Here is a 20,032-nt window from a genome sequence, read left to right on the forward strand (position 1 = left end):
GGCCATTGCAGAACATGGCTGTTGTTTTTACTTAACCATTTCTCTGTGGATTTTGATGCACGTGTGGAGTCATTCTCCTGCTGGACAATCTACCCGCGACCAAGTGTCAACTTCCTAGCAGAGGCAAACCAAAAATGTTGATGGTATATACAGCAAAAAATTAAATTGTGGTCTTCTCTGACCATAGCACTCTCTTTCAGTCATACTTCCAATGAGGTTTGGCAAAGTGGAGATAATTAATTGTATTTATTGAGCCCAGTAAGGGCTCTCTTCGTACCTTCCAGAGTTTGTTTGTATGTAGGTATTTTTGAGACACAACTTTGAGACACAACTAATCCCTGCAATTCTTAAAGTGCGATGCTTGTGTTACTCATTGCCTCCTTCAGCATCTTCCTTCCCACCCGTAGTGAAAATATGCACTTGCGTCCTCTTGCATCTTTTTATACTCTAATGAAAAAGAATGATGTTAATGTTAATTTAGATAGAGATTAACTAAATTAAGTAAAAATGTATTGCCAATTTCACTTTGATTGTATTTACAATAATTGTGCCACTTGTGTTTCTCATTACTAAATAAAACACATTGAAACATGAGAGTAAATGTATTGAAATAAAAGTATAAATATAGATCTTTATCCATGTTATCTATTATATGTAGCCTTTTTTTCCTCCATTTTTTTCAGGTGGCCAATAATTCTGGAACCCACTGTATGTCCAAATAAAGTATTGAAAACAGGAAGGCATATTAAAAATAACAGTATTTCTGTGAACATCTAGTGAACAAGTTCTGCATATCAATAAAGAAAAAAAGATTATCTGCAGTGATTTTCAATTGCAAATTTTACTGAGCAAAATGGTTTTATTGAACAATTTCCATACCTCAGACATTTTCTACGTCATGTTACATTTTACATGATTGTCATGGTATCACAGTTAATTTTCTGATATCTGTTTATAGTGAATTTGAGAATGGCATTTAACCAAAATGTTTCAAGAGACGGTACTCCAGGCTCTTCAGGGAAAACTAGAAGTAGATTTTTTTCTGACTTCAGAAGCAATAGTGACATCTGCAGGTACAATTGTAAATTGTAAGTATTTTCATCAAGTCCTGAAGAGTCACAACTAACCTTGTTAAAGATATATTTTCAGTTTAATGTACAGTGCAAGGATAAACGGGTTAAGATAATGGATGGATGGATGTACAGTGCAGTCCATTAGTATTTGGACAGCGGCACATTTCTTTGTTGTTTTCACTCTGTCCTCCAGCGAACAAACAGTTGAAATAAAACAATCACTATGTGGTTAAAGTGCAGGGTTTTGGGTGAACCTTGTAGGAATTACAGCCCTTTTTATAAATAGTCCCCCCAATTTTAGGGGTCCATTTTCATCACGCCTGCAGAAGGACAGCATGATACTGCCACCACGGTGCTTTACTATAGGGATGGCGCAAAGTGGGTTATGTACAGTGTTATGTGTGCAAGATATACCACTTTGGAGGTCTAGCCATTTCACCACAAAACCTTTATTCACATGTTAGCTGGATCCAAGTGATTGTATTTCTAGATCACTGGATTGCTGGAGCCAAGTGATTGTAATAGAATGGATCACTCTCTTGCTTTCTTGTATACTATAGGCAAGCTTTGATATCAATTGGGAAAAACAAGTAGTGGCTACTTGCAACCCTACCATACAGGCCAGGATTCTGTTGTACTTGTAATTGTTAACTGATGCACATTTTCTACCATAAACATGCCTTTTATCCGACTTACCCAAACTTAGATGAGATGTTCAATTTCATTTTCATTTTTGTGCATTCACTGGCTCAATTTCCATGTTAGCATAACGTGTTAGCTTAGCATAAAGACTTGAAGCATATTGGAGGCAGTTTCCTACCTCCTTCAAAGTGAATAAATACACCTTACAGCAACTCTGAAGCAGTCTTATTTACATGAGGTATCACGTGTTTTAATGTATACGTGTGAAAAAAAAATTAAAACGAGTTACGTTGTTTTCAGAGAAGTTAGACGGTTGGAACTATAACTTATAATCGCTGAACACATGCTGTATCCTCTTCCGTCTTCCGCTGGTTGAGTTCAATGATCCACACAGCTTCAGAAGGTAGTTTTGAAAAGTAGAACTTCTCCGAAAACAACGTCACTCGTTTTTACTATTTTGTTTTCAATCGTTTTCCCCGCATGTGTATTTCAAATACACATACCACCTTATGTAAACAAGACAGCTTCGGAGTGCGCAGTAACCGTTAATAATGCCAGGTATAAACTGCATGAGAGAAATGAGAAATGGCACCAAAGGTATGGCTATAGATTACAAAAACATCAACCTCAGTCTTAATAACACCTTCAATTAATCAAACTGCTTTTGAATTAAATGGTTCAGTATACTACTTTCCTGGATGACAGGGACATTGTTTTTGGGTACATCTGTGGGACATTGGGCCTCATGCAAGAACATTTTTGTGTTCTTTTCATACATTTATTTTACTTTTTTAGAAGGGCTCATACAGGTGTGCCATATCGGATTCAACAAACGCATTATAATACAGAATATGCGGTACTGTAGGAGGGTTCCATCAGATAGATGGCCAAGGGACTACTGATGACTGATACCTGATTGGGTAGACTGTGGTTCATCTGTATTAGCAAAGCATAATATGGCGGGCCGTTGCTAAACTTTTCTCTCTTAGTCCAGTAAAATACATTGAGCCAAGAAATAAACAATGCAGTTGCTGAATCTTAATTCATATTTCATCTGCAATGCCCAGTTTGAAAGTTTGAAAGTTTTCCAGGCAAGCTGCGCTGACATGCACTGCAAGGCTCTTGATTACATGATTCAGAAGAGAGGACTGGGACCACTTGTAAATGTTGTTCCTACCCAAGAAAAACATTTAAATAAGAAAAAATGGCTGAATGTGCCAAGTTCTCTTAAATCACTCGATTTAAGAACAAATCTGTTCATACGAGTGGTTCTTCCACGAGGCCCATTGCGTCTAAGCATTCACTAAGCAATTTGTGAATTCATGGTACTTTTTGGAGCAGGCTATTGCATGTTATTGTAGATTTTGTAGCAACACACTATAATTAGACTATGAAACTAACCTACATTCTGGCTAATGCATGTAGCCACATAATGAGATTCAATAGAACATCCACTATGGAATTAAACAATTGTGTCACTCAGGACATGACATTTTAAATCCGTTTTCTGTTTATCTTTTTTTGTTTGCCTGCTACCAATTGTAGATGTTTTACGAACAATACCAACAATATTTGCATATTGCCTTTTGCATCTTTTGCTTGATAGGCTGCAAATAACACTGGATATGAATGATTTTATGATGTGTGTATGTTAAAATTATGTGTGTACCACACTGATTGATACTATAATGGTATCATGTCCACATTAGCACAAATTGATACTCGAAAATTATTAAATAAACATAAACTCTGTACAACAGGCTTATATAGCTGAAGCTGCAATTCTACATTACATTTATTTTCAAGAGCAACACACCATTTCATATTGTTGGATGTTGCATACAAGAAACATTACACACAATATGAACCTTTGAATCTTTGACTCACCCAGACAATGACAATGCTCATTGGTCCAGGCTTCATACACAATCATACAACTGTTGTTTCCTTCAATTCAGTTGCTTTTTCTGACTACAATGGCTGACATTGCATGCATTTTAGTTAATTGATCAGTCAGAAGCCATCCATTTCCCCCTTCATTCCTGGGAAGCTTCATTGTTACTTTCGCGAAGAATATCCTTAACATAATGCTCCCACCACAGTACTTCACTGCATGGATGGTGTTGGCTGGATGACACATCCTGCTGGCTTTGCATCAGACACCTTTCTTTGATTTGCACTTTCCTTTTTGCCACTTTGCAATACAGGCCAGCTTTGTGGAGTGACCGAGATATCGTTGATTCGCTGACATTTTCTCCCATCTCAGCAATTGAACTCTTTAGCTCTTTCAAAGTCACTGTTGGTCTCACAGTGGCTTCACTTACCAGTCTGCTCCTTGCCTGCTTACTCAGTTTGGAGGGACATCCTGATCTAGGCAGTGTCTCAGTGGTATGATGCACCTTCCACTTCAAAATGATCGATCTGACTGTGCTAGAAGAGATGTTCAGTGACTTTGAAATTTTTTTATACCCTTCTCCTGACTTATGCCTTTCTACAATTTTATCCCGGAGTTCTACAGGAAGCTCCTTACCCTTCTTAGCTTTCTGTTGCCCATTTGGAGATCCTGCTGATGCATGGGGAGCACCTTGGCCCTGGCCACTGCTGCTGCTAGACTGTCCACTCGGCCCATCAAGGAGGTTCCTGGAGCTGCGGGTTATGCCTGTGAAGCTCTCTGGAAGAAGAGGCTTTTTGATGGATGGTTTGGGTTGCCTGGGCAAAACTTTAGAAGGTGTTTTTAAGAGCTTTTTCACTCTCAGCTCTGGAGGCAGTGGTTTCCTCCCACGTTTTTTCTTCACTGGCTCCTCCTTGGCCTCTGCAGTCTGTTCTTTTGTCTGCAGAACAGTATCAGAGGCACAGGTGTTTCCATCTAGCTTCACCATTTTGGCACTGATATCATCATCATCATCAGGGGATGATACGGAAATGCTTGATTCGGTTTTTAATGGAACCAAATCCACTGTGCAATACAGGCCAGCTTTGTGGAGTGACCGGGATATTGTTGACTCGCTGACATTTTCTCCCATCTCAGCAATTGAACTCTTTAGCTCTTTCAAAGTCACTGTTGGTCTCACAGTGGCTTCACTTACCAGTCTGTTCCTTGCCTGGTTACTCAGCTTGGAGGGACATCCTGATCTAGGCAGTGTCTCAGTGGTACAATGCACCTTCCACTTCCGAATGATTGATCCAATGGTACTGGAAGAGATGTTCAGTGACTTTGAAATTGTTTTATATCCTTCTCCTGATATATGTCTTTGTACAATTGTATCCTTGAGTTCAACAGGAAGCTCCTTACTCTTCTTAGATTTCTTTTGCTCATTTGAAGATCCTGCTGATGCCTGGGGAGCACCCTGGCCACTGCTGCGGCTAGACTGTCCACTGAGCACATCAAGGAGGTTCCTGGAGCTGCGGGTTATGCCTGTGAAGCTGTCTGGAAGAAGAGGCTTTTTGATGGATGGTTTGGGTTGCCTGGGCAAAGCTTTAGAAGGTGTTTTTAAGAGCTTTTTCACTCTCAGCTCTGGAGGCAGTGGTTTCCTCCCACGTTTTTTTTTCACTGGCTCCTCCAAGGCCACCACAGTCTCTGCTTTGTTCTGTGGAACAAGGTGAGATGCACATGCTTCACCATCTGGCTTCACCATTTTGGCACCAATATCATCATCAGGGGATGATACAGAACTGCTTGATTCAGTCGATACTGGAACTAATTCCACTGTGCAATACAGGCCAGCTTTGTGGAGTGACCGGGATATCGTTGACTCACTCACAATTTCTCCCATCTCAGCAATTGAACTCTTTAGCTCTTTCAAAGTCACTGTTGGTCTCACAGTGGCTTCACTTACCAGTCTGCTCCTTGCCTGGTTACTCAGTTTGGAGGGACATCCTGATCTAGGCAGTGTCTCAGTGGTACGATGCACCTTCCACTTCCGAATGATCGATCTGACTGTGCTAGAAGAGATGTTCAGTGACTTAGAAATTTTTTTATATCCGTCTCCTGACTTATGTCTTTCTACAATTTTATCCCGGAGTTCCACAGGAAGCTCCTTACCCTTCTTAGTTTTCTGTTGCACATTTGGAGATCCTGCTGATGCCTGGGGAACACCTTGCCCTTTGCCACTGCTGCGGCTAGATTGTCCACTGAGCACATCAAGAATTTCTCTGGAGCTCCGGGTTAAACGTCCTGGAAGTGGTTTTTTGATGGCTGGTTTGGGTTGCCTGGGCAAAGCTTTAGAAGGTGTTTTTAAGAGCTTTTTTGCTCTCAGCTCTGGAGGCAGTGGTTTCCTCCCACGTTTTTTCTTCACTGGCTCCTCCAAGGCCAAGGCAGTCTCTGCTTTGTTCTGTGGAACAGGGTGAGATGCACATGCTTCACCGTCTGGCTTCTCCATTTTGGCACCAATAACATCATCAGGGGATGATACGGAACCGTTTGATTCTATTGTTGCTGGAACCAACTCCTAAAGAAACAAGAAAAAAAAAAAAAAGCTTTGATATGTAAACAGTGGGGTTCAGTCAAAATGATACCCCCCTGCATTCCAAAGGTAAAATGTGTTTACCACAATGTTTTGAGGCTGCACCCTTGGTCTTTTGTCATGCTTGTGTAAAATAATTTTCTTTTCCTCTTCCCTGCAGACACATTAAAGGCACAACTGTTCTCAGCATCATGAATACTGTATCGATAAAAATTTACGTATTTCCGTCACACCACAGGGAAAATCTAAAAGAAGCATGTCCGTCTGCATGTCAGCTTTTTTGTACTCAATGTAAATATGGACAAATGTGATTCAAAATGCATGCATAAAATACAGGCTTTGTGGATTGCACCCAGTAGTTGTGAATCAAGTGTGTTTTCCTCAGCCTCCCACCTACTATTTCAGAAATGACAGGGGTTGTAAGAAAGAAGGGCAGAGCTAGCTACGGTCCAGTTTTGGGTGGTCTGTGAAAAATAAACATATTAAAAGAAAAATAGACAATGGGACGATTTAAATGTAGTTTAAATGCAAAAACAAAGGTCATACATGCATAACATTTCACGTTTCCAAAATGTATAATTCCGCACATATAATTTCGTATAGCGTGACGGAACTGTTCTAAATTTGTTGTTCGTTTTACTAGCTTGCCAGCTAACGGTAGCTCACTCTTCACTAGTCTAGCCAGAAAGCCATCCAAGTATTACATTTCGGAAAATATTGGTTGATCGCCTTTGATAACTTAAACGACGTCGTTACTTCACTCATACCTAGCTCTAGCAGCTAGCTGCATTCAAATCTCAAAATGAGATGCTGCGATACAAGCAACTCCTTGCATTGTAACATGTTTAGACTATATCTTAGTTACAATTAAGCTAGCTAGCCACGTACTTGGATTACAGTCATCTTCGCTACACCAGACATTCAAACTTCTGCAAAAAAAGCTTAACATTATATGCAGTGATGTAATGACAGACTAACGTATGCTACGAACCTTTTTAGGTCGTTTGTTGTGGATGCATTCCACATGAAAAGCCTCTCCCACGACCACACTCATATTATCTGTTTGTGTAGGTAACTATCTTGTAGTGAAACTTGAAGACAATACGTACCGCTTATCTTATTCTAGTGTACGATTACCACCGACATATTAGAACTGGAAACAGTTTCCGCTTACCGCTTCCACAAGGTACTTCCTACGGTGGCTCTGAAGTGCACAACCCAAAAAGAAAAAAAAAACGCAAAAACATGCGCCTTTCGTGCAGTTAAAGGCACTGAAGTGCAAAAAAAACCAAAAAACCTCCGTATTAGCCAGTGCTATTTCAGAATGATTTTTGACACATTTTTCAGAAATGTATTTCATAGCAAGCATTTTGTTTCAGCTCAAAACAATCAACATAATTGGTAATGAAAACCTTGATCATGATAAACATGATTTATGCAACCGATGTCTTCATTATAGTGGATTTACAGGTAAATTCACCTGTAGAACTTGGGCTTCTTATTTTCGGATTGTGGGAGGAAACCAGAATACCCAAATGAAACTCGCACAAACATATGGAGAACATGCAAACAGAGAGGATCCGGGCTGGCCGGGATTTGAACCCGGAATCCTCTTCTTGTGAGGCACCAGTTCGAAATACTGCCACCTACATGTTTTGCAGTAACTGATTTCTGCCATTTCTTATTTTTGTTTCATTTGTATTGCATTTTATCCAGTATGCCTTACACCCTTATCCGAATTAAATAAAGGATGATGAGGTTCTTCGAGTTGAACTTGCATAAGAGATTGCTTTTAAATTTGTGTTGGTGGTTAATGACTTGCATTATGTGCTGGGTCTGGTTTCCGTTGTAGCACTGGGAAATTTTAGAAATCTTTGCCATTAGACTGTCCACTGAGCACATCCAGAAGGTTCCTAGAGCTCCGGGTTATATCTGTGAAGCTGTCTGGAAGAAGTGGCTTTTTGATGGTTGGGTTGCCTGGGCTAACCTTTAGAAGGCGTTTCGAAGAGATTTTTCTCTCACAGTTCTGGAGGCAGTACTTTCCTCTCCTATTTTTTCTTCACTTGTTCCTTGTTTTGTCAATGTTTATGAATGATAAGGATAATCTATGTGCATTTTGTGACTTAGAAAAGGAAACTAAAATGCATTTCAATGATGGAGGTAGAGGTGGTGCAGCAGCAGTGTGGCACACAGGGGCCTGCAACAATGATCTTGACATGCCATTAATAGGATTCAGAATTTTTGTAGCTGGCCCTTAGCAGCCTTCGGGGTATTACTTGATACGACAGACAGTACGAGAAACTGCATGATAACACTAGCGTACTCACGGCCGGGACATATAATGTAGTGCACCTGGACCAAAAAAATCTAGTTCATGGTGGTTTACATTTTTTCATTTTCTTGGATCATTGTTCAATGGTAATTTCAATGTGTTAGTGTGAAAAATGACAAGCCCACACATTTGCAATTGTGAAAGATCCTCATATCTGGAGATTTCTTGGGAAAACATGAAGCCAATGAAAGGTCAAATGTCATAGTAGCTAGGGTTACCGTCCGTCAGATGACCTTGACTTTGTTGTCTATAACGTTAGCTATGGAGTCATCAAAATATAAGCACAAAAGGGGGAGTCAGAAAAGGAAAGCAAAAAAGAAGAGCAGGCAAGGGCGAGACCTGGTGAGAAATGCTCAGAAGAACCCACACATCACTGCAAAAGAGCTGCAAAAAAGAGTAGCAAACACTGGTCTAGCTGTTCACAAGACAACAATACAACGTATTACAACAACACAAACCTACATGGTATTTGCAAGAAAGAACTACCTCAGCACAATAGTTAAGCATCTGATGTATGCAAAAGAAAACAATGAGAAGCATGAAGCCTTTTGGAACAATGTGATTTTGACTGACGAAACCAAAATTGAACTTTTTGGCCACCACCAAAGGTATATTTGGAGAAAAAATGGTGAAGCCTTTGAGGAGAAGAAAACCTTGCCAACTGTGAAGGATGGTGGATCCATTATGCTTTGGAATTGTGCGAGTGGAAGAAAGAATGGATTCCACCAAATATCAAGAAATTCTAGAGGCTAATATTCAAAGGTCAGTCCAGACATTGAAGTTAAAGAGAGGTTGGTTATTCCAGCAAAAAAATGACCCAAAGCATACCTCGAAATGAATCATGTAGTACCTCCAGGAAAGGTGGAGGAAGATTTTGGACTGGAATATTATTGAAAATCTGTGGAGAGATCTCAAACATGTCATACATGCAAGGAGGCCTAAGAATATTTCTGAGCAGGAGGTGTTTTGCCAGGAAGAATGGGAACATTTTTCAAAAGCGAGAATTGATAGACTTAGCTGGCTACAGGAAGTGTTTGCAAGCTTGTTATAGTTCACCGATGAGGAGTTACAAAGTACAAACTGATAGCGTTCCCAAACCTTTGCACAGAGCAATCTTGCTTCACAATTTGAAGAAATGTGCCATGTTTAACTTTGTACCATTTAGAGGTCAGGTTCACTTCTGTTCACTTAAATGATAGCAGACAGGGTGGTTTGAGTGTCTCAGAAACTACTGATCTCCTGGGATTTTCACACACACTAGAGTTTGCAAAGAATGGTGCAACTGTCTATGGAAGACCAAGGAAGGGTTGTGCAGATGCAGACCTGTTGCACTTTCCTTCATCAAGATGTGAAGTCAAGCCAATGTCATCATTCCAAGGAAAACACACTCACTGAGCCTAAAACACAAAGGAATGATTTTATCATTCAGGAACAGAAATGGAATGATGCAAAGTCCACTGACAGGACAAAATGTATTTTTATTGTTTAAGAATTGTATTGTTATTGGCATTGCCAAACGATTCATAGCTGTAAATGTTCAAATGGATCTAGTTTAACTTACACAGGGAGAATACAGTTAATCACAAACATTATAATGAAAGGTGTGATTCTTTAGTGACCATATTTAAATGACAGATCAGGTAAAAATGCAGTATTTTCCTTTTACTTGTGAATACAGAGTAAATGTACTTCCGTGACCTATAATTAAATAAAATGGTCAATTATACAGATGAAAAACAAGTTAGACAGACTAGACTGAAAAATTGATCAGGGTAATGGTGTAATGTCTGGTTTAGACACAATAATCACAGTCCTGCCCCAATAAGAATAAACGTTTCTATTCAATTAGACGGTTCCTGTTAAAATGAAGATGTTTTTTTGTGAATTTATATGTATTTTCAGGGCAGATACCATTTAGTTTTTGTTCCGACAGTTCTGCTCATATGTTTGAACAAGAGCTGCTAATATTCAAATACATTTATGATTTTACCCCAAACAGACCTAGACAATGCCCAGCAGTTATGACCAGGCTTCATACACAATCATAAAACTGCTGTGGTGACGAAATACTTTTTACGTCAATTCGCTTGTTTAAAGAAATCTTTTTCTTACACAATGGCTGACAACATTGCATGCATTTTTTCAGTTTAATCCAGAGCATAAAGCATCATTGACGCGACCTTCATTATGATTATTTAAAGTCATGCTCATTCTCATTCTCATGTAACCAATACCCCCACAATTTGTAATTTGCCCCATCTATTTTCACCTCATTCCGGAGAAGCTTCCTTGTTCCTGTGGCTAAGTAGAATGTCCTGAACATAATTCTCCCACCACGATACATCACTGTATGGATCATGTTGATTGGATGACATGCCCTGCTGGTTTTGCATGAGACCACTTCCTTTCCTTTTTGCCACTTTGCAATACAAGCCAGCATTGTGGAGTAACCGGGATATTGTTGACTCACTGACATTTTCTCCCATCTCAGCAATTGAACTCTTTAGCTCTTTCAAAGTCACTGTTGGTCTCACAGTGGCTTCACTTACCAGTCTGTTCCTTGCCTGGTTACTCAGTTTGGAGGGACGTCCTGATCTAGGCAGTGTTGCAGTCGTATGATGCACCTTCCACTTCAGAATGATCGATGCAACTGTGCTGGAAGAGATGTTCAGTGACGTTGAAATTTTTCTATACCCTTCTCCTGACTTATGTCTTTCTATAATTTTATCCCTGAGTTCTACAGGGAGCTCCTTACTCTTCTTCGCTGTCTGTCGGCCATTTGGAGATCCTGTGGGTACCTGGGGAGCACCTTGGTCCTGGCCACTGCTGCTAGACTGTCCACTGAGCACATCAAGAGGGTCTCTGGAGCTCCGAGTGATGCCTGTGAAACGGTCTGGAAGAAGTGTTCTTTTGATGGAAAGTTTTGGTTGTCTGGGCAAAGCTTTAGAAGGTGTTTTTAAGAGCTTTTCCACTCTCGGCTCTGGAGGTAGTGATTTCCTCCCACGTTTTTTATTCACTGCCTCCACCCTGGCCACCAGAGTCTGGGCATTGTTCTGTGGAACAAGCGGAGTTGCACATGCTTGACTATCTGGCTTCACCATTTCGGCACTGATATCATCATCAGGGGATGCTAAAGAACTGCTGGATTCTGTAGCTGCTGGACCCAATTCCAATGACCAATACAGGCCAGCTTTGTGGAGGGAGCGGGATATCGTTGACTCACAGACATTTACTCCCATCTCAGCAATTGAACTCTTTAGCTCTTTCAAAGTCACTGTTGGTCTCACAGTGGCTTCACTTACCAGTCTGTTCCTTGCCTGGTTATTCAGTTTGGAGGGACATCCTGATCTAGGCAGTGTCTCAGTGGTACGATGCACCTTCCACTTCCGAATGATCGATCCAATTGTGCTGGAAGAGATGTTCAGTGACTTTGAAATAGTTTTATACCCTTCTCCTGATATATGTCTTTGTACAATTTTATCCCTGAGTTTTACAGGAAGCTCCTTACTCTTCTTAGATTTCTTTTGCCCATTTGGAGATCCTGCTGATGCCTGGGGAGCACCTTGGCCCTGGCCACTGCTGCTGCTAGACTGTCCACTCGGCACATCAAGAAGTTCTCTGGAGCTCCGGGTTAGGCGTCCTGGAAGAAGAGGCTTTTTGATGGCTGGTTTGGGTTGCCTGGGCAAAGCTTTAGAAGGTGTTTTTAAGAGCTTTTTCGCTCTCAGCTCTGGAGGCAGTGGTTTCCTCCCACGTTTTTTCTTCACTGGCTCCTCCCTCAACTCTGCAGTCTGTTCTGTTGTTTGTGGAAGAGTATCAGAGACACAAGTGTTACCGTCTGGCTTCACCATTTTGCAACTGATATCATCATCAGGGGCTGATATGGAACTGCTTGATTCTGTTGTTGCTGGACCCAATTCCACTGTCCAATACAGGCCAGCTTTGTGGAGTGACCGAGATATCGTTGACTCGCTGACATTTACTCCCATCTCAGCAATTGAACTCTTTAGCTCTTTCAAAGTCACTGTTGGTCTCACAGTGGCTTCACTTACCAGTCTGTTCCTTGCCTGGTTACTCAGTTTGGAGGGACATCCTGATCTAGGCAGTGTCTCAGTGGTACGATGCACCTTCCACTTCCGAATGATCGATTCAACTGTGCTGGAAGAGATGTTCAGCGACCTTGAAATTTTTTTATACCCATCTCCTGATATATGTCTTTGTACAATTTTATCCCTGAGTTTTACAGGAAGCTCCTTACTCTTCTTAGATGTCTGTCGTCCATTTAGAGATCCTGCTGATGCATGGGGAGCACCTTGGCCCTGGCCACTGCTGCTGCTAGACTGTCCACTCGGCACATCAAGGAGGTTCCTGGAGCTGCGGGTTATGCCTCTGAAGCTGTCTGGAAGAAGAGGCTTTTTGATGGCTGGTTTGGCTTGCCTGGGCAAAGCTTTAGAAGGTGTTTTTAAGAACTTCTTCGCTCTCAGCTCTGGAGGCAGTGGTTTCCTCCCACGTTTTTTCTTCACTGGCTCCTTGGCCTCTGCAGTCTGTTCTTTTGTCTGCAGAACAGTATCAGAGGCACAGGTGTTCCCATCTAGCTTCACCTTTTTAGCACTGCTAACATCATCATCAGGGGATGACACGGAAATTCTTGATTCGGTTTTTACTGGAACCAAATCCACTGTGCAATACAGACCAGCTTTGCGGAGTGACCGGGATATTGTTGACTCGCTGAAATTTTCTCCCATCTCAGCAATTGAACTCTTCAGCTCTTCCAAAGTCACTGTTGGTCTCACAGTGGCTTCACTTCCCACGGAACTGCTGGATTCTGTTGTTGCCAGAACCAATTCCTAAAGATGGAACAAGAAAAAACAAAACAAAAGCCTTCATATGGAAGCAGTGGGGTTCTGTATACAGAAGTAAAATGTGTTGATCACTATTTCTTGTGGCCACCCCCTCGGTGCTTTGCAATACTTGTGTACAGTGGCGTTTTATTAATGGGGCAGGTGGAGCATGACCCCACCCAAAAAAAACTTGAAAACAAGCATGAAATTAAATGAGTGCATCTGTCCAATCTGTCATCAATTATCCTAGCCTACAGCCGTAAACCTAGATTTATGTCAGAGCATGTACATACAGCGTATATCAAATTTACACTACAATACAAAAAAATTACAAAAGGCCTTGTGTTTTTATGGTATAGCAATGAATAGCTCAAGTCAAGGACCAACTCATCATTGTGCGCTATCATGTTATTTTAGCGCACAAACTTCATGTCAACTTATGTACAAAATATGGTAAATGGTATTGACAGGCATTCAAATTCCACATGAGCTTTCCCAAAACTCCACCCAGAAGTCTTCAAGTGTCCCCAAATCTACCAAAATACAAAATATCTGCATATCTTTTTGCCGACTGATGATCAGAAAAGCTTATTTTTCTATCTCTATTAGTTCAGTATTGAAATGACTGAGCAATGCATTTATGCAACAATAACAAGAAGTTCAAGATGGCATTTTCTGAGGTATAGTCCCAGCAAAAACATTGTTTTCTTGAAAATGGTGAACGGATTACAAAAAACTTAAACATTAGTCAGAAAACATTTGTAGTTTCTTAACCAGGTGGGACACTTGGTTCCATAAATAAGTCTTGATCAAATAAATTGCGAAACAGACTTTATTCCACGTTCTGGCTGGACGTGGAATAAAGGTGAGAAAAAAAATAGTGTTTATTCATGCAACTTATGAATTCTACATTTTTGTTCTTATATAGGAACATAGGAACATGATTTCTTGACAGAGAAATGGGATCAAGGATTGTTAGAATATGCCTTTTATTGTCTCAGTCCAACTCGGTCCACATTGTTAGCCTTTCATATGGCATGGGGAAACCTGCTGTTTTATTGCCCTGCTTTGCAAAGAAGAGGTAGATACAATTTTTAAAATGTTATTAATTAGATTTTTGAAATAATTAAATGTCTTGCTTGTGGAATAGCCATTATTTGCAGTCCACCAAGTCTATTGGCTAAAAGGGTCAATAACAATTTTGTTCGTAACCAGTGTTCTGTTAACATATCATTCAAAGATATGTGTGTGGGGGGGGGGGGGGGGGTGTGGCAGTAAGTCAGTGGAGGCAAGGCAATGGAGTTTCCGGTTTAAATACATACATATTGTATCATTTTGGTTAAAAAAAAAATCATAATACTACAAATTAATTAATTAAATAAAATTGATGAAAGCTTATTTTATTGGAAAGATCACATTTGGAACGGGGGGTCAACGTTTCAACGTCAGGGCGTTCACATAAAAGGGGGAGGGATAAGCAGTGTTTTGAGGATGTTTGTTGCTGCAATTTCTCTCTTGACCATTAGACCAAAATTACCTACTGTACCTTTAAAGTGTCGGCATTCTATGACGATTCCGAAAATCCATCTTACTTTTTACTGTTAAAGTAAAGCCGCTATATGTACGCCAAATGATACTAGCTATACATTTATAGCGAGTTGTATTTGATTATGGACGCTGCGTCCATCTATGGCGGACCTCGATCTATTTCCGGGTCAGGTAAAAAACAAGATAGAACCATCACAGAACAACGACTGAAAGAGCCACTGGGTTCGGACATACTTGTGCTATTTTGACCTACAATAGGAAGCTAGTGTGCGATTTCGGGCGTGTTTGATTTCGCTACATATTGGTCGATGGCCTTTGCTGACTTAAATTACGCGGATGTCATACTCATACCTGCTAGCTCAAGTCGAAAGCTGCATTCAGATATCAGAACGAGAAGCTGAGATACAAGCGACTTCTAACATTGTAACATTTTTACTCGACTAGATAGCTAGCCATCTTAATAGCTGTATGTTAACTTAGTTGACTAGATAGGTAGACACGTTCTCTGACATTGAAACTTTCCTTGAGATAAATTAAGTGTTATGGTCAGTCGTGTGGGTCGCTAAAGCTTGACGTTATATTCAAAGATGTAATGACAGACTAATGTATACTACAAACCTTTTCTGGTCGTTTGTTGAGGATGCATTCCACATCAAAAGCCTCTCCCCCGACCACACTCATATTATCTGTTTGTGCAGCTAGCTATTTTGTGATGAAACTTGAAGACAAATAGACCTTTTGCACAAAATGGCGCTTAGCGAATAGCATACGAGTACCATCGATGTATATATAAGAACTGGACACAGCTTCCGCTTACCGGTAGGGTGGGCGGGTCCGGCCATAGAGTTCAGTGGTCCAGGCAGTGAAGAAGCACCCGACGGAATGTCTGCTTTCTGCCCGTTGACTTCAATGTAAAAACCCAAACTGATTTAACAACAAGCGATACATTTAATTATTTTTTTTTATTAGTTTAGGAAATATTGTGATTGAATTCTTATGCCGGCGGCACGGATGGTGCAGTGGGTAGCACTGCCGAAGCACAGCAAGGAGGTCCTGGGTTCGAATCCCCGTCGGCCGGGGCCTCTCTGTGCGGAGTTTGCATGTTCTCCCCGTGTCTGCGTGGGTTTCCTCCGGTTTCCTAACACAGTCCAAAGACATGCAAGACATGCAGGACATGCAGGACATGCAAGTTAGGCCGATTGGAGAGTCTAAATTGCCCATAGGTATGAGTGTGTGAATGGTGTGTGTGCCCTGCGATGGACTGCGATATTCCTGCCTTTCGCCCAATGTATGCTGGGATAGGCTCCAGCGACCCTGTTCAGGATAAGCGGGTTAGGATAATTAATTCATTAATTAATTAATTAATTATGCCTCTTTTACAGTAGCACATGAGGCCCTGTCTGGAGACAAATGCTATTGTAAAAGAAGTATAAGAATTGCGTAGCTTTAGCTACGTTGTTGATGAGACTGCATTCACCGCATATTTCAAATTATACCGCATTCAGAGTACATTTGCTTGTTCGCTAAAACTATCGATAACTGAACTGTTCCAAGGTGGCTAAGAATGCGTTGAAATATTTCACTCTTCACTTGGTAGGACTATTTAATCGCATTGCCTATATAGGTAGCTGCGTGACAGGGAATAGATGGAGTGTGTTAGCCACCAAATTAAGAACATGCATTTGTGTACCACGAAATGTCAAGATATGAACTCAAAACTCAACTTTCCATAAGAGCATCTGTGCATAAATTAACTCAGTAAAACTAAAATATTTCGTTTTGCCACTGTGGTCAGCAGTCTAACCAACATCTGTGAACGGTATACCCTAAAACATAAGAACATAGAATTGTAGTATTATTATTTTACGATCATATTTCAAAGTGTAAATTATGAATACCCAGAGTCTGGTCACCACAAACAAGGGTTTTGATTCATTGCTCAAATGGAATTGATCATAACATTCAGGTTGCTTTTAATGCAAAGACACATTTTAACTCCATTTGCATTTCCAGAGAGAATGTTTGCAAACTTTACCTTCATGGAGAAATGGTAAAATAACGAGTATTAAACATTCATTAAACATTAAGCATTCACACTGAAGACAGTTGACTACTGCTGATTTAATGTAGCTGACAGACACAGATCATATCGACATGCTTTTATCATCTTTTGAAGTTGAATTAATGTGCTGGGTAGAATTAATTATCATAGTCATTGAGACATTAATTAATATAATTAATATAAGACACCTAGTACGGCTAAACAAATAGGCTAACAGTTCGTTTTGTAGCAAGCTATGATAAGCTAACAGATGATTGTAGTTAGCTACTCACACTTCGGCTAGCTACCGTTAACTTTGCTCTACAATTGAAGACACCAGAATTGTTTTTAACGTTGAACAAATAAAACTTGATTCACATTCAGTACTGACACTCCGATTGCCATCCATCTTTCAGAGAAATGCGATCTTTGGTTATGCAATTCGGTAAGCGGCGCTGTCACGAAAACCTAGGGTCCTAGAAATGCCTCAAGTGCATACTAGTGACACCTGCTGGTAAAATAATATACCGCTTCCGAATAATCACGTGCCAGCCACATGCCATAGCGCAAAAGCGTTTTTTGTCTGCAAAATCCTGCTTACACACCTGTCCTCTAGGAATAGAGCTGTCCATCCCTGGTCAAACCTGAGTGTTGTTCCAATGGAATGGAACGCCAATTTCCCAAACCCCGACGGCACCGAAAAACAGGCAGATTTCACTGCCATTCCGTTCTTTACTAAATTGTGTTCTACACAAAACGAGGCCTCGTTCGTCATCGGTAATGCGATTTTCGACACAAGACTCGAAACGAGGCTTCAGGGAAAACGGACTTGTGTATTTGGCACAACTTCGGAGCCTCGGTATTATTCGTAACATCACTAATATAAGTGGCAGTTGATCGGTAATGTAGGTTTACATTGTTGCTGTTTTGATAACAGTGAAGGCAGTTTAGCTTGCCAAATCAGCTACTTAGTTATAAAATGAAGACAAAATCGTGTTTGCTAATTATATTGTTAACTAGGTAACGTGAGCTAGCAAGCCTCAGCGTTTTTGTTACGTTTTATTGTTTATGTTTTATTCTATTGGAGACATTGTCCCATAGGCCTTTACTTTCTATTGTAAAAAAAAGTTTATATTACTCAAATTGAAAACATGTGGACCAAAACAATCAGTTTCCTAAACTACTACACACTACACATAATTAAATGTATTGCTGAAATAAATTGACCGATCAGGCTTTCTGCATGTAATCAAATATACAATCAATATAATCAATTCCTTGTAACCCTTTGAGTCCAATATGAAGTGGTTCTACCCAAATCCTAAGGAGTTTTGGCTTTGATTGAGAAAATTTAGTAGGATTTTAATAAGGGCTGAAAGTAGTTTCTTAAGCATATCTGCCAACTTCCAGAACATAATAAATAATTTTATGAGATTCATTTCACAACACATCTTAACTTTAATGAGTAAATCTACAGCTTACATTTGAAAATTGTTGATGGTCCAATGCCAGTAATAAATGTATTTCTATTGTTTTAAAATTATATTGTTAGGGGCATTGTTCTATATACAAAAACAGACCTGCCAAACAATTCATAGCTGTAAATGTTGAAATAGTTTCATTGTATGCATGTACATGAATACAGTTAATCACAAACATTATAATGACAATAATGTTCACCCTCAGCAGTGACTCTTAACTGACACATATCATAGGTAAAAAAAAACTTCCATATGCCTGCTGCCATTCATAACATGTAATTAAATAAAAACAGGCCAGTTATGCAGCTGTAAAACAAGACATTGATCTTTTTTTGTTTGACTGACCAGGGCCTATCTGATTGATCAGGGTACAATGCATTATGTCTGGTTAATACATTTACATTTAAGTCATTTAGCATACGCTTAAGTGCATAAGTTCTTCAACAAGTAAAATGCTCAAAATCCTCACATTCCACATTTTATTCTTGAATTGGTATTTATTCTCAGGAATAGCCCATGAAATAATGTCTTCCGTAATATCTGCTATTTTTTATATATTTTTTTTGTTCCAACAAATGTATGATTTTTACCTACAGTTCCAAAAGGCAGCATGAATAAATCGTACTGGAAATTTGCTAGACCACACAAAAAATGCATTTATATCATCTTTCTAGCAGGCACAAACTCTGAAAGAACACACTAATACTGACTTTATCTGTGGTTTTCCTTGTAACCAGCCTTTCCACAGTTGTGGATTCTGTTTTCTCCCAACCTTCAGAAACATCAAGCAGGGAGCTGCACAGAGAAGCAGGTGAGCTGACGAATACATCCTCTTCATTCTCAGCAAGGGAAGTAGCAGGAGTCACATCACCTACATTATCCAACAGCTTGTGCATATAGCCAATATATAATAAAACTACAATATACAGTGCAGTCCCTAAGTATTTCGACAGTGACACATTTGTTGTTGTTTTGGCTCTGTACTCCAGCACATTGAATTTTAAATAAAACAATGACGACTGAAGTTAAAGTGCAGACTTTAATTTGAGGGTTTAAACATCCATGTTGGGTGAACAGGGCAGGACCTGTAGCAGTTTTTATACATAGTCCCCTCAATTTTAGGGGCCCAAAAGTAATTGGACAATTGGCTGCTCAAATTTCTTGGGACCGTTGTGTTGCATTGTTAGTTCATGCACAAAAGTGCTAAGTTGATTCTAGGAGTGCCATCTGCATCCGAGTCTCTGTTTCTCCACATGAGGACCAAACAAGTACCATGCCAGTAAAGCAGGCAATCATTAGACTGAGAAATCAGAATAAATAAATCAGAGACATAGCCAATAGACCACAGAACACCAGTGTAGTGGATGATGGAAGAATTGTTTGATTGGTGAATAAAAATCCCTTTGTAACCATTCAACAGATCAAGAACACTCCAGGATGTCAGCGGAGATGTGTCAAAGACGACCATCGAGAGAAGGCTATCCAGTACGTCACCTATATTGATAATGTAATAGCTAGGTTAGTTTGCATTAAAAAGCCTGTAGAGTTCTGGAACAAAGTGTGATGGACAGATGAGACAAAGATCAACCTGTACCATAGAGATGGAAAGCTGAA

General features: G+C 40.1%; 2 protein-coding genes and 1 long non-coding RNA gene across 6 annotated transcripts; 1 reads left to right on the forward strand and 2 right to left on the reverse strand.

Moving 5' to 3' along the window:
* Nucleotides 1-839: 839 nt before the first annotated feature.
* LOC133111695 (uncharacterized) lies at nt 840-7,390 on the reverse strand. The gene is made up of 3 exons (XM_061222238.1): nt 7,353-7,390; nt 6,263-6,332; nt 840-6,163 (listed from the first exon to the last, which is right to left on the reverse strand). The coding sequence occupies exon 3, from the start codon at nt 6,092-6,094 to the stop codon at nt 3,752-3,754; it is 2,343 nt and encodes a 780-aa protein (XP_061078222.1). The 5' UTR covers nt 6,095-6,163; nt 6,263-6,332; nt 7,353-7,390; the 3' UTR covers nt 840-3,751.
* Nucleotides 7,391-9,440: 2,050 nt separating this feature from the next.
* LOC133122096 (uncharacterized) lies at nt 9,441-15,660 on the reverse strand. Of its 4 annotated transcripts, XR_009708074.1 has the most exons (4): nt 15,515-15,660; nt 11,266-13,354; nt 11,060-11,165; nt 9,441-9,907 (listed from the first exon to the last, which is right to left on the reverse strand). XR_009708074.1 is itself a non-coding variant. In XM_061231801.1 (3 exons), the coding sequence occupies exons 1-3, from the start codon at nt 15,575-15,577 to the stop codon at nt 9,899-9,901; spliced, it is 2,367 nt and encodes a 788-aa protein (XP_061087785.1). In that variant the 5' UTR covers nt 15,578-15,660; the 3' UTR covers nt 9,442-9,898. The 4 variants fall into 4 exon arrangements, 3 of the variants coding, with proteins under 3 accessions (XP_061087785.1, XP_061087784.1, XP_061087787.1); XM_061231801.1 differs by having other exon boundaries at nt 9,442-9,907; nt 11,060-13,354; XM_061231803.1 differs by lacking the exon at nt 9,441-9,907 and having other exon boundaries at nt 11,010-11,165.
* LOC133122098 (uncharacterized) lies at nt 15,088-20,026 on the forward strand. The gene is made up of 3 exons (XR_009708075.1): nt 15,088-15,118; nt 19,156-19,229; nt 19,839-20,026. It is a non-coding gene; the product is annotated as an uncharacterized LOC133122098 (long non-coding RNA).
* The last annotated feature ends 6 nt before the right edge of the window (nt 20,027-20,032 follow it).

The sequence above is a fragment of the Conger conger genome, chromosome 2, assembly GCF_963514075.1.
Source record: "Conger conger chromosome 2, fConCon1.1, whole genome shotgun sequence".
In the NCBI taxonomy this organism is placed as follows: Eukaryota; Metazoa; Chordata; class Actinopteri; order Anguilliformes; family Congridae; genus Conger; species Conger conger.